The sequence below is a fragment of the Symphalangus syndactylus genome, chromosome 5 (assembly GCF_028878055.3).
Source record: "Symphalangus syndactylus isolate Jambi chromosome 5, NHGRI_mSymSyn1-v2.1_pri, whole genome shotgun sequence".
In the NCBI taxonomy this organism is placed as follows: Eukaryota; Metazoa; Chordata; class Mammalia; order Primates; family Hylobatidae; genus Symphalangus; species Symphalangus syndactylus.
Genome location: NC_072427.2, coordinates 49,314,077 through 49,327,707, shown reverse-complemented (window position 1 = coordinate 49,327,707; position 13,631 = coordinate 49,314,077). Strand labels below are relative to the sequence as shown.

Sequence of the window (13,631 nt, the reverse complement as noted above, 5' to 3'; positions counted from 1 at the left end):
ATTTTTTAAAGTTTTACAGAAATTTTCAGATTTTCAACATACAACATCTCAGAGAGAGGAATTTAAATCCTTCTTTGAAGGATGTATCATTTATATGTCTCATTTTTTGGCCTTGTATATAATGGCATTGATTGATACATCAAAATAATGACTAACAGTGAAGAAAGGAGAGAAAAATCTAATTGTTTTTGCCTGATCAAAAGAGATGATTATATGATTACTTTTGGCTGATTAAAGAAATACAATGCTGAAATATTTTTATTCTAATATTTTCTTAAAATTTTGCATGAATTATTCATAAACTTGATCATTAATTTGCATGTATTTGTGAATGTGTGTTTGTGTGTGTTCACTACCTTAGTTACACTCTGATATAAAATTATGTGTCATTCATAATTAAACAAGTCAGTGACCCTTCCATTTTAAACTTCTGGATTGTGTTACACAGCACTTTAATGATTTGTTCTTTAAAGGTTTTATGACAATCCCTATTAAAATTGTGATAACCATTTTATTAATTTTATGTTAATTAGTAGGTTACATTGTCATGTTTTGTAGCCAATGTTTGATAAATTATAAATGCCTAGAAAATCATCAATTTCAGTTTTGCAATTAATCTTCATCTGGTTGAGTGATGATTTCTTATGTTTGTTTAATAGAATATCTGTTGTGAATTCCTCCTATTGAATGTGTGTATGTGATTTTGTTTTTATTTTTTTTCATTTTCCTCATTTAGTGGTTTATCTATTTTATTAATTGTTTTCAAAGTCTCAGCCTTTATATTTAATATCTTAATCTTCCTATATTTTTTATTTCTTTTCATTAGTTACGTGTTTTTGTGTGTTCATTTCTCAAAAATTTAGATTTGGGTAATATACATATATAAATATATTTATGCCCTAAATAGCTGTATTATATACACTAAAGCAAATTGATCACAAATTTATTTGTATTGGGAGATATATGAAGTTGCTTATATGATTATTTCCTTTGATATATTAAGAAAAAATATTTTTTCATATTGTACCATCTTTTGTTTTCCTGGAATATCCACTATAATTCCTGAAGTCTTATTTTTTAACAGTGCTATTCTTTCATTTTCTAATATTTCATTTCATATTTTTTGCATCAATATTTATAAATGAGATAGATCTCTAGTTATTTTTGTATTATACTATGTTGGTACTATGGTTTGAATGTGTCCCTCCAAGAGCATGTGTTGGAAACTTAATCCCCATATAACAGTGTTGGAAGGTAAGGCCTAATGGGAAATGCTGAGGTAATGAGAGCTCTACCCTCATGAATGGATTAGTACCAATTATAAAAGGGCTTGAAGTTTTGAGTTCAGGCTCTTGCTCTCTCTCACTCTCATTGCCCTTTTGCCATGGGATGGTGCAACAAGAAGGCCTTCACCAGATATTGGCCCCTCAATCTTAGATTTCCCAGTCTCCATAACAGTGAGCCAATAAACTTCTGTTCATTGTAAACTACACAGTCTCAGGCACAGAAGGGCCCCAATTTATGATGGTTCAACTTATGGTTACTCAACTTTACGACAGGTGTATCAGGACATAACCCCAATGTAACTCAATGAGCATCTGGACTTAACAATGGTTTGACTTATGATTTTTTTTGTCTTTATAATGGGTTTATAGGGACATTAAATGCATTTTCAACTACGATATTTTCTACTTATGATGGGTTTATTGGAACATAGCCCCATCATAAGTCAAGGAGCATGTGTATTCTGTTACAGCAGCACACAATGAACTAGAACTGGCAATATTTTGATACCATGTTATATACCATTCATAAGTTATGCAGGTGCACCTTTATCTTGTTTTATGAAATAGTGCTTCTCAGTCTGTTTGTGCTGCTGTAAAGAAATGCCTGAGGATGGGTAATTTATTTAAAATAGAGGCTCTTTGGCTCATGGTTCTGGAGACTGTACAAGAAGCATGGCACCAACACCTGCTTCTGGTGAGAACTTCAGGCAACTTCCACCCATGCCAGAAAGGAAAGGGGAGTAGGCATCACATGGCAAGAGAGAAACCCAGAGAGAAGAGGAGGAAATGCCAAGGTCTTTTAACAACCAGTTCTCTAGAGAACTCAAGAGTAAGAACTCACTCATCTCTGCAAGAATGGCACCAAGCCATTCATGAGGGATGCACCCCAATATTCCCAACACCTCCCACCAAGCCCCACCTCCAACACTGGTTATCAAATTTCAATATGAGACTCGGTGGGGCCAAAGATACCATATCCAAACCATGGCATTCTGCCCCAACCCCCTAAAACTCAGGTTCTTCTCACATTGCCAGATAAAATCATCCTATCAACAAAGTCTTAACTTGGTCCAGCACCAACTCAAAAGTCCAAAATCCAAAGTCTCATCTGAGACTCCAGGCAAGTTCTTTACAGCTGTGAACCTGTAAAATAAAAAACAAGATATTTACTTCCAAGATACAAACGTGATACAGGCATTGGTTAGACATTCCCATTCCAAAAGGGAGAAATCAGCCTAAAGAAAGAGGTAATACTCCCCACATTAAGTCTAGAACTCAGAAGGGCAGACATAAAAACTTAAAGCCCCAAAATGTTCTCCTTTGACTCCATGTCCCACATCCTGGGCACAACGGTATGAAGTGTGGGCTCCCAAGGCCTTGGGCAGCCCTGTCCCCGTGGCTTTGATGTGTGAAGCCCATGTGGCTCTTATCATGTATTGGAGTCCAATGCTTGCGGCTTTTCCATGCTGAGAGTGCATGCTGCTGGTGACTCTAGAATTCTGGGGTCTGGAGGACGGCAACCCTACTCCCACAGCTCCACTAGGAGGTGCCTGGTGGAGACACTTTGTGGGGGCTCCAACTCACAAAGAGCCTCAGACAATCTCACACTGTGTGCCTGCAGTCTTAGCACCACATGGAAGCCCCAAACATTACAGCTTGCACCCTCTGAAGCAGTGGTCTAAGCAGTAGCTTGAGCCCTTTGAGCTTTAGCTGTGGTCCGAGCAGCCAGGATGTGGGAAGCAGCTTCCCAAGATTGCACAGGGCAGCAGCACCCTGGGCCTGGCCCAGAAGCCATCTGTCCTCCTAGGCCTGTGGACCTGTAATGGGAGGAGTAAACTCAAAGATTCTGAAATGCCTTTGGACTTTTTTCACACTGTTCTATTACCAACCGGCTCTCTTTTATCTGTGCTAATCTTTCTAGCAAGTGGTTGTTCAGCTGCCCTCCTCAGATTTCCTCTCCTGAAAAATGCTCTTTCCTTCTCTTTTGCATGGACAGGCTTGAGGTTTCCAAATTTTTATGCTCTGTATCCCTTTTAACCAAAAGTTCCAACTTTAAGTCCTTCCTTTGCTCCCAATCTGTTGATTGTTGGATGCAGACACACCACTTCTTGAATGCTTTGCTGCTTAGAAATTTCTTCTGCCAGATACTTTAGGCCGTCACTCTTAAGTTCAGCTTTCCACAAAGTGCTAGAGTGTATACACAATGCAGCCAAATTATTTGCTAGGGTATAACTTTGCTTCAGTTCCCAGTAAGTTCCTCATTTCCATCTGAAACCTCCTCAGCATGTCCTTTACTGTCTGTATTTCTATCAGCGTTTTGGTCACAACCAGTCTCCTCCTAAAGTTACAAGCTTTCCCTTCCTATCTTCTTCTGAGCCCTCTAGACTCTTCCAGCCTCTGCTCATTACCCAGTTCCAAAGCTGCTTCCAAATGTTTAGGTATTTTTTATAGCAACGTTCTACTCCCCAGTACCAATTTTCTGTCTTAGTCCGTTTTTGTTTCTGTGAAGGAATATATGAAACTGAATATAATTTTTAAAATAAGCTTATTTGGCTTATGGTTCCAGCGTCCATAAAAAAATCATGGCACCAGCCTGGTGTGGTGGCTCATGCCTGTAATCTCAGCGCTTTTGGAGGCCCAGTCGGGTGGATCACCTGAGGTCAGGAGTTTGAGACCAGCCTGACCAACATGGTGAAACCCCGTCTCTACTAAAAATACAAAAATTAGCTGGGCGTGGTGGTGGGCACCTGTAATCCCAGTTACTTGGGAGGCTGAGGCAGGAGAATTGCATGAACTCCTGAGGCAGCGGTTGCAGTGAGCCAAGAGTGTGCCATTGCACTCCAGCCTGGACAACAAGAGCAAAAATCCGTCTCAAAAAAAAAAAAAAAAAGAAAAAAAAGCATGGCACCAATATCTGCTTCTGGTGAGGGCCTCGGGAAGTTTCCACTCATGATGAAAGAGGAAGAGGAGAAGACATCACATCACGAAAGAGGAGGCAAAGGAGTTGCCAGGCTCTTTTCCTATTTTTTTAGAGACAGGTTCTTACTGCAGCCCAGGCTGGAATGCAGTGGTACAATCATAGCTCGCTGCAGCTGCGACCTCCTGGGCTCAATCAGTCCTCCCTCCTCAAAATCCTGATTAGCTAGGACTACAGGCATGTACCACTATGTCTGGTTAATTGTTTCTATTTTTTTTTGTAGAGATGGGGTCTCACTATGTTGTCCAGGCCTGTCCAAACTCCTGGCCTCAAGCATTCCTTATGCCTCTGTCTCCCAAAGTGTTAGATTTACAGGCGTGAGCCACTGTGCCAAGCCTAGGCTCTTTTCAACAACCAGTTCTAATGGGAATTCAGAGTGAAAATTCACTCACTTCTGTGAGGACAGCAGCAAGCCATTCATGAAGGATCTGCTCCCATTACTCAAACACCTCCTATGGGGCCCCACCTCCAACACTGTGGATCAAATTTCAACACGAGACTTGGCAGGCTAAATAAACCATATGCAAACCATAGCAGTTCTGTATACTGAATGTCTGTGTATCTCCAAAATTTCTATGGTGAAATCTAATCTCTAAGTTAATGGTATTAGGAGATGGGACCTTTGGAAGGTGTTGGAGTCATGAGGGTGGAGGCCTCATATGTGGGATTACTACCCTTAATAAAAGAGGCTCCAATTTGCCAGCTCAAATGGTATACACAGCTTTGTGTCTAAGCCCCCACAACTGTAATTCCCTCATCGTTTATATTGTCTTGTATTCTTGATTAACTTGCATAAAACTTTCACTATAATGTTATCATATGACATTGCTTCAAGCACTTCTCCACTGAAAAACAAACTACCCATAAAAAAGAAAACAAATATATTAATGTAATTATTTATAGTTTTTAATACATTTTATTGTACATTAAAACAGCACAATTAAAGTGGTCCCAGTGAGGTTGGTAGTGCCTTCCACTATGTGAGGACACTAAGAAGATGGTCATCTATGAACCAGGAACTCACCCTCACCAGGCACCAAGCTGCCGGTGCCATGCTCTTAAACCTCTCAGCCTCCAGAACTGTGAGAAATAAATTTATGTTGCTTATAAGCCACCTAGTTTATGATATTTTTTAACAGTAGCTCAAATGGACTAAGAAATGGTTTATACAGCATTGCAATATATTTTACTTAAATGTTTAAGTAAATTTCAAGGGATAATGTCTTCTGTTTCTTTTTGTGTGGAGTAGGGAGTAAGTGCATTTTAGACAACTTCTTTTTTGTTGTTGTTAGTAATAGGTTCTTTTAGATTTGTCTTCTGGATTGATGTTTGGAAATTTATATTTATGTTGAAACAGTTAAATTTTGTTTCATATTTTCAAGTACATTTCCCTCAGGTATAACAAGGATTTATTTCCCATTTCTTTAGTGCCTTTTTAGCTCTAATTACCTCTGATTAACATTTCCTATTTTAACTGCACTTTATCCTTTATTTTTTTAAGTTAGTGGTTTATCTGTTTACTAATTATTTTTACAAAAAAAAAAAATCAGCCTTTACATTTTCATTCTCTGTTCAACAAATTTTTAGTTTAATATTTCTTAATTCCTCCTGCTTACCTTAGTTGTGTTTGTATGTGTTTGTGTATATGTGTGCATGTGTTCATGTTGTGGTCTTTTTAAAATTTAGGTTTGAATACCTAGTTAATTAGGCTCTTTGTTTTTAAGACAATATACGTTAGTATTTAAAATTAGGAGTTATACTCTGAGTACAGATCCAGAAGTATCCTGTATATTATGGTATGTATAATTTGTCATTGTCATATTATATTCTTCTAAATGATTTTGAATTCACACCTACATCAAATTATTTATGAGAGACAATTAAAAGTGGTAGTAGCCTATTTTCCTTTCTTTGTTTTTTGTTTGAGACTGAGTCTCGCTCTATTGCCCAGGCTGGAGTGCAGTAGCGCCATCTCGGCTCACTGCAAGCTCTGCCTCCCGGGTTCACGCCATTCTGCTGCCTCCGTCTCCTGAATAGCTGGAACTACAGGCACCTGCCACCAACCCCGGCTAATTTTTTTTTTTTTTTTTTTTTTTTGTATTTTTAGTAGAGACAGGGTTTCACCGTGTTAGCCAGGATGGTTTCGATCTCCTGACCTCGTGATCCGCCCACCTCGGCCTCCCAAAGTGCTGGGATTACAAGTGTAAGCCACTATAGCTTATTTTCTTATATTGACCTCAGAAAATGTTGCCTGTACTACTTTTATATCTAGATCTAATTGACAGTTTCACTGTACTCTTTCACAATTATTTTTGTTATTGTTCCATTAATATTGGAAAATATGATATATATTTTCATGACAAAAATTAATTTACTTCTTTGCACTAGTACTGGGTTATTTCCCATACATCCCTGTTCCCAGCCCTACCCCAACTCTATCCCACACTGAAGTTGTAGTTTAGTATTAGCTGTGGCAACAGAAACCATGCCTCCATGACGCTTGGAAAACTGTAAAATAGAAGAGCATATGGACATAGACTACAGACTGAAAATGTTTCCCTGTCAGTGAAATTCAGTGAATTGATTTAGTGACATGTGAGCCATGAGACAAAATGATTTCCATATCTTCAAAGGGGAGGAATTACTAAGTAAATTTCTCTTAGTATATTTGCATGTGTGGATATCCATCAAATCGAGACACATGAAACCTAAGCAAACCTGACTTGTTTTAGGCTTTTTAAGTTGTAGCTGAAATGATACCATTTTTGTGGACCCCAGGGCTGAGTCCCTGAGTCCTCACAGGGGCGAGGGCCAGCACACACTCTGAATCACTCACAGAGCAGACCTTTGTGTGGCAAAGGCTTCTTTGTTCCCGACTGCAGCAGGGGAGTGGTCAGATCGTGGGAAAGCCCTTGGTAACACTTCACCCAGACTTGGTGGCAGTAATACTTCTGTTATTTGACATTTTTCTGAATGAACTGATGAGGGAACAAGAAATCCCATATATTCTAAAAATTTCCCTTTGTTATTTTCCTCACCTAGAAATCTGCCAAAAATATGTATTTCTTTTGTTATATTTTAAGTAATTGAATAGCACATATTTAGTTTCAAATGAATAATTTTTGCTGAAAAAATACTTCATCTTTTTGAAATTATGAATGTGAGTGTAATATACCCCTTGCTTACCAAAATAATCATTAAATGATAACATTACATTAATACAAGTTCCAGAGATTCTCAAAAAGAAAATCTTGGTGATTAATTTCTGTGCAATCATCTTTTCATGTCCAAAAATATGCACAAATCTCACATCTATATATATCGCTAAAAAAAAAAAAAAACCATGTTTCAAGCTTTTTGTCCAGACTACATTTGATCCTCACAACATCCTGCAAAAATAAGTGGAACTGTACCCATTTCTCATATGAAGAAACTGAAGTACAGAAAATTTAAGTAACTTGCTTAGACTGTGAAACTGAATGGCTGGTAAGAAGCAGAGTCAGGATTCTAACTATCCTTTGTCTCTCAAGCCACTTTATTTTCTACTAACCATTGTCCTACTATAAATCCTGAACTTTATGATTATCTGGTTCAAGATACTATTTGAATAAAAACACGATATTTCACAATGAAGGGAAGTGTACATTTGGAGAAACTTTCCACAGCTTTCTGGGCTCAGCTTAAAAACCCCTCTCTGAAAGCTTTGCCACTATTTTTTGAGACTTTGGTGTTGGCACAGTCTTTGAGAGTGCACCATCTGGTCTCATTCTTTGGTTGTTTAGTTCATCTAATCGCTTTTTCTCCTGCATGACTGCAGGACAGGGACCTCAGATGTTTGGAATTTATTTGGAATCAGTGATAGGCATCAAGGGTGTCCTGATTGGTGAATTCTTTGGCTAAGAGGAATCAAGAGGAAAGGAATATGGCAAAAGGTCCAGGCAAATAGGCTGAGGTACTTACTAGGAGAACCAGGAGTCACGTAAGAAGGGAGAGGCAATGTAAAATTATAGGAGGCTGAGGCACACTCTGAAGTAGTGGACTAAAATCACTGAGCTGGCAGCCTATAGATAAAAGCCCCATGGCTCCTACGTTCTGTGGGAGCTTATTCATGTCCATCTTTGCTCCGCTAGGCTGAAGCATCCATACTTAAAGGCTGTACTTGCGTCTCCAGCAGCTACATTCAGCTGGTCGACCTGCTCCTAGTGAACATGGTAAGTGCAAGTGCTCTGGACAAATACTGCTTGAGTTCCAGTCTTTGTTCCACTAATTCACAGCTATGGGTCATAAACTCTACAGGCAAAACCTTTAAATTCTCTATTATTTACCTCATCATGATAATGAGAAAAATTATAGCAAGTACCACATTAGGTAGTTCTGACAAATTCATCCTTTTGCATGCAAAGTACCTGGTATAAACTCTGTAAATGTGCCATCTTTGTTGGACAGTCAGGACAGTGTGAATAACCTGGGGCTCAAGATTCAGACTTCCAGCATATTTTTCAGCTACTTCAGCCAAGGTAAGTGCATTTGCAGTTGATGCAGATCATACGTTATACAGGTAAATTATTAAAATGGCATCATTCTCTTTCACATTCATTTTTTCTTTGCCTGTTTGGTTACTAAAAAGGTGTATTAAAATTGTCCACTAAGAGTCTGGATTTAGGATTTTCATCAGTTGTGTATTTGATGCAATGTTATTAAATGTATACAAAATTTGAATCGTTATATATTCCTGTGAATTACAATTTAATGTTTATGTATCATTCCTTTTTATCTCCAGCAAAGTGTTTATCCTTACTATAAACTTTGTCTACAATCAAGAGAGTCACAGCACCTGTTTGGTTTTTTCCCATCCTACTACTTTGAATGTTTCTGTATTTTTATGTTGTGTGTACTTTAAATAGGATGTTTCATTCTGATTGTAATGAAGTCTTATAGCCTTTGACTTTCAGTCTTTAAACTGCTTTCATCTAATCTAATTAAGTTTTACTTGTATGTAAATTTTCTATATTACTCTTACACTTAGTTTTTAGTGCTTTCTATAGTTTATTATTTTATCTTTCCATTCTTTTATTCTCACTGGTTTTAATATTTTTGTTCTATTTTCCCTTTTATAATCTTGTTACTTTTATGTTGAAATCTTTTGTCAAAAGCCCCTTGTTGGGAAAGTCTAGAGACTTTGTATATCAAATACAAAGCACTGTGCCTCTGAGCCTAGGATTTACTGTTACAAAGAATTAATGAGAAGGTGGTTAAACTGCATAGGAATACCATTTCTGTATTTATAGAGTGCGCTATTAATGCCATTGTAAGAATTACCAATATAGTGCTTTGAAAGTCCTCTAAGATCTGCATCTGTCACATTTGGCCAGACCCACTTGAACAGTCCTTTTCATTAGATGCTAATTACTGGCTTCTGTGCGAGGGACAGAAAGATTATTCACACAACTCACATCCACACAACAGCCAATCCTGTTAGGCTTTGACCTTCGGCTTTCAGCTCTGTATTTACTTTATTACATAAACATAAATATTATATTGTGATGTATATTCTTTTATATATTTTTTCAAATACATAACTCATACATATATATTATATATATATCATTCTTAAATATATATTTCCAAATATAAATTATTTCACGTCAAGCTAAACAGGATAAAAACATGTAAACATATACACTTGGTTTTGGTCAAGTAAAACACAAAATCACAAGTTTCATCACAGTTTAACAAGTGCACTTGAAGGGGAAGGAAGGAAAGAACAAACTGTAAACAAACAGATGAGCAGCTGCAAAGCCCTGCGAGGGTCCATTTGTTAAGGCTATTATAGCACAAAGCTACTAGTTCAATTAAAACTTCTCCTTTCACTCTGCCACATTTACTCTTGAGGGTCTTCAAAATAAGTGTGGAAATTCAGTAAACACTACACTAGAACTGAGTTAATCCTGTTGACAACAGAGATGACAAAAAAAGCCATAAACTGACATTAATATTAATTTCACCAAAACAGTAACTTTAAGGACTTATTTTTTAACACAGATAATCACCATAATCCTAGGGGGAAAGATATGCAGAATAGACAAGAAAACAGAAGCACTGCCTCAACAGCCCCTGAAAGCAATAAAGAGTGTCAACACAGGGAAAACAGGCAATAGCAGACGACAGAACCTCAGCAGACTAGACCACATGCCACAGCACGATGCTACAGATTCAAATTGAAATATTCTTCCAGCTCATAATGAAGCAAGTCCCACTGGTCCTCAGAGAGGGGTAACTCATCTCTCAGTGAAAGAAACCGCTTAAACAACAGACTGGCCAGCCGAAGCACGACAAGCTCCTTCTTAATGCTTTTATAGAGCATGTTGCCCTCTCCCATTCGCACAGGCTCCACAAGTTGATGCCAGTATGCGCTGAATGACCCACCACCTGGCCCAGGAGGCTCATCTCCCCAGCCCTCAGGGTATTCATGCTTGTAAAAGCATGTGTCTCCAAATGGGCAGTTACCCCTGCCTTCCGCAAAATACCTGCAGGCCTTGTTGCTCATTGCCTCCTTGTATTGCTGAATAAGTTTCTGCTTCTCTTCCTCCTCCTCCACCCAGAAATCACTGGGAATGACCAATTCGGAGGTGACCCTGCAATGTGGGCAAGACTTGATGATCCTGTTATCAAACTGTCTGGCACTTCTCCACCTGCGGATACACCTAATACAGAAGGTATGGTTGCAATTGGAAAGAATGCCAAAGCGGCGGTCATTGGGGTTGGCCTTCTCATAGACAACCTCCATGCAGATGCCACACACCTTGTCCATACCACGCTGCACAGCAAACGAGAGTTCCATATCTTTCTCGTGTGCTTCAATGCAGGCCCTCATATGTTCTTCCCTCTGGGCAGCATCCATGGGGTGCAAGGTCTGCATCCCACACATGTCGCATATGTCTCCATGGAGGTACATACAGCTCTCCCCACGAAAGCAAATTCCCCTGTAAGCATAATAGCAAAACCGCAACCCCCTGCCCACAGCCATCTGCTTCCTCTCAGTCTCTGAGCTCTGTAGAGGAGCCTCGGGGGCAGATGCAACCCAGCGGCCCCGGTAGGGCTGCCCTGGAACAAACTCAATGGCATCCGCCCAGCTTTCTACACCTGCTCCTCCAGCAGCTCCACGGTCTGCATTGTCTCTCTCGGCTTCAAAGAAACCCCTTTCGGCAGCCAAGCCAATCACAGGCAATGAAAGGGAGGATGCAGCCGGGGGGGCTTCTGCCACTTCCTGAGTCGGGGGCTCGATGTGCGCAGCCGTGCTAGGGCCTCCACCTGCAGAGGCCCCAGGTGGCAAAACGCCGCCCTCAGTGGCCATCTTCCGACCAGAAAGGTCGTGGGAATAGCGACAGTTCTCCCCCTCCTTGCACTGCCCATGTATATAATACCTGCAGATGATCTGCTTTGTCCAAATGCCGCTGCTTCGGCTCGGCACCGGACTGGGCCAGGCTCCTCCTCCTGAGGCTGGGGCAGGCCTCAGGCCTCCTCTGCGGAGGCGGGCAGGGACTGGAGCGACAGGGAAGGGGGCCCAGCCCCTTGCCGCATGTGGCAGGGCTGAATCTGGAGCAGCAGATTCCCCGGAGGGCTCACAGACGGGAAGGTCCGGCCCAGACACACCCTCCCTTGCTGCCTCAGCACCTGCCTGGGCCCCGGCTGCCTCGTGGGCTTCTGAGGGAGCTGCAGGCTCTTCCATGGCTGCTTTGGCACCCCGAAATGGTGCCAGAACCTCTCCGGTATTTTTTCTTTATGGGCTTGAGGCCCGGAGTGGCGGCCGCGCTCGGAGGCTTCTCTAGGGGAAGTGTGCATCTCTTTTTCCTTCCCCCCTGCTTTTGGGTCCCTGTGACTGTGTGTTCCTACCTACTTCCGGGCACAGGAGGCATGGCGGACACTTCCTGTGGGGGCAACGTGCGCGCTCTGCCTGGTTTTTACCGCAATTTTCCAATCTGACATATTTTTCGTTCACACAGGCGGGGACCAACCCAGCCCCTTTTGTCTGCCTTCTGCCTCTGCTTCGCTGTGTTCCGGCAGTCCCTAAGTCCCTTCTCACACCATTTCCTAAGGAGAATGAGGTTTTACTTTAATCTCTTCTGGTTTCGGTCATGCACGGCTTCGTTGTATTTTCGTATCTGTCTGCCTTAAAAAAAATATAATTCTATAGATTCTGAAACATTTCATCCATGAATTATATAAATTCTTTCTTGATTCATTCCATCTTATGTCTGTGGTTTTTTTCTTTTAATGCCCGATCGCGGCAGGAAGCTTTTTTCAATCTGTTCTGTTGACAAGGCGCCGTTTCTTTTGGTCTTTGTTTTCTGGGATTTCTGAGGGCTTACATTGGATACGCTTTTCACCAGCAAGGCATTAGCAGAGAGCACTTCTGATCCGAGGCTAAGTTAGCACCTTTCAGATGTCTTTCTTTATTGTGATTACTATGCTCATTTTCCCACTGTGTTAGAAGCCCCAGACTTCAACCAGTCCTGATGCTGGCTTAATAAGGCACTGTCCCCTGCATGACCCAGGCTTTTATTTTCTCTACTGGTTTAATTCATGGCAGCCCTTTGTTTCCCTTCCTTTCTTTCAACCCCATCTGTGCTGTGTTGTGGCAGGACAGTGTTTCATAACATATCCTGTGCCATATTATCCACAAAGGAATGGCTTTTAATTTCCATGTATGAGTGTTTTGTCATTTTTGCAGATAAATGTAGTAGATTAATCATTTTTTTGTATTCCTACTTTGCTGAGAGTACGTATCATGACTGCATACTGAATTCTGTTATGTAGTTTTATACATTTTTTGAGATAATCTTGTTTTTCCCTTTATTCTCTTAATGTGATTATTTGCAGCTATGAGTTTCAAATATTTAACTACCCAATTTGTTTCTAATAAGAAGCCCTTCTGTCATGATATATCATTTTATATATTATTGGATTTTTTTTCTGTAAGTTTCTTTGAGGAAATTTTGTTGCCTAAATCTGTAAAGTGGAAACATATCTGAATATTTATAATCACCCAAGTCAACAAATTAAATTATAATTAAGTAGGTAAAAGCAAAGAAAGCAGAATGAACCAAATAATAAGGGCAAGAAAAGCAATGAAGGAAACCAAATATTAAATAAGGGAAATAAATTAAGTAAAATCCCTTAAACTGCTTATTGAAGCCAGATAATTTCTGGTGAAATTTATCAAGGAAAAATGAAGAAGGCTCTAACACCCAAGATCAGTAATTTCAAATATGTTATCAGTACATTAATAACAGACATTAAAAATCATTAGAGAATATCAGGAACAAAATTAGGAGATTAAACTTGAAAAGTTACATGAAATAGTCATA

At 39.9% G+C, this 13,631-nt stretch overlaps 1 protein-coding gene across 1 annotated transcript; it reads right to left on the bottom strand.

Moving 5' to 3' along the window:
* Positions 1–9,913: 9,913 nt before the first annotated feature.
* Positions 9,914–12,101, bottom strand: MKRN3 (makorin ring finger protein 3). The gene has a single exon (XM_055278404.2). It carries the CDS (start codon positions 11,990–11,992, stop codon positions 10,469–10,471), a length of 1,524 nt encoding a protein of 507 aa, XP_055134379.1. The 5' UTR covers positions 11,993–12,101; the 3' UTR covers positions 9,914–10,468.
* Between the last annotated feature and the right edge of the window lie 1,530 nt (positions 12,102–13,631).

What these genes read in the sequence shown, in the direction of transcription:
- MKRN3 (XM_055278404.2), bottom strand. Translation starts at nt 11,992, where the DNA reads ATGGAAGAGCCTGCAGCTCCCTCAGAAGCCCACGAGGCAGCCGGGGCC.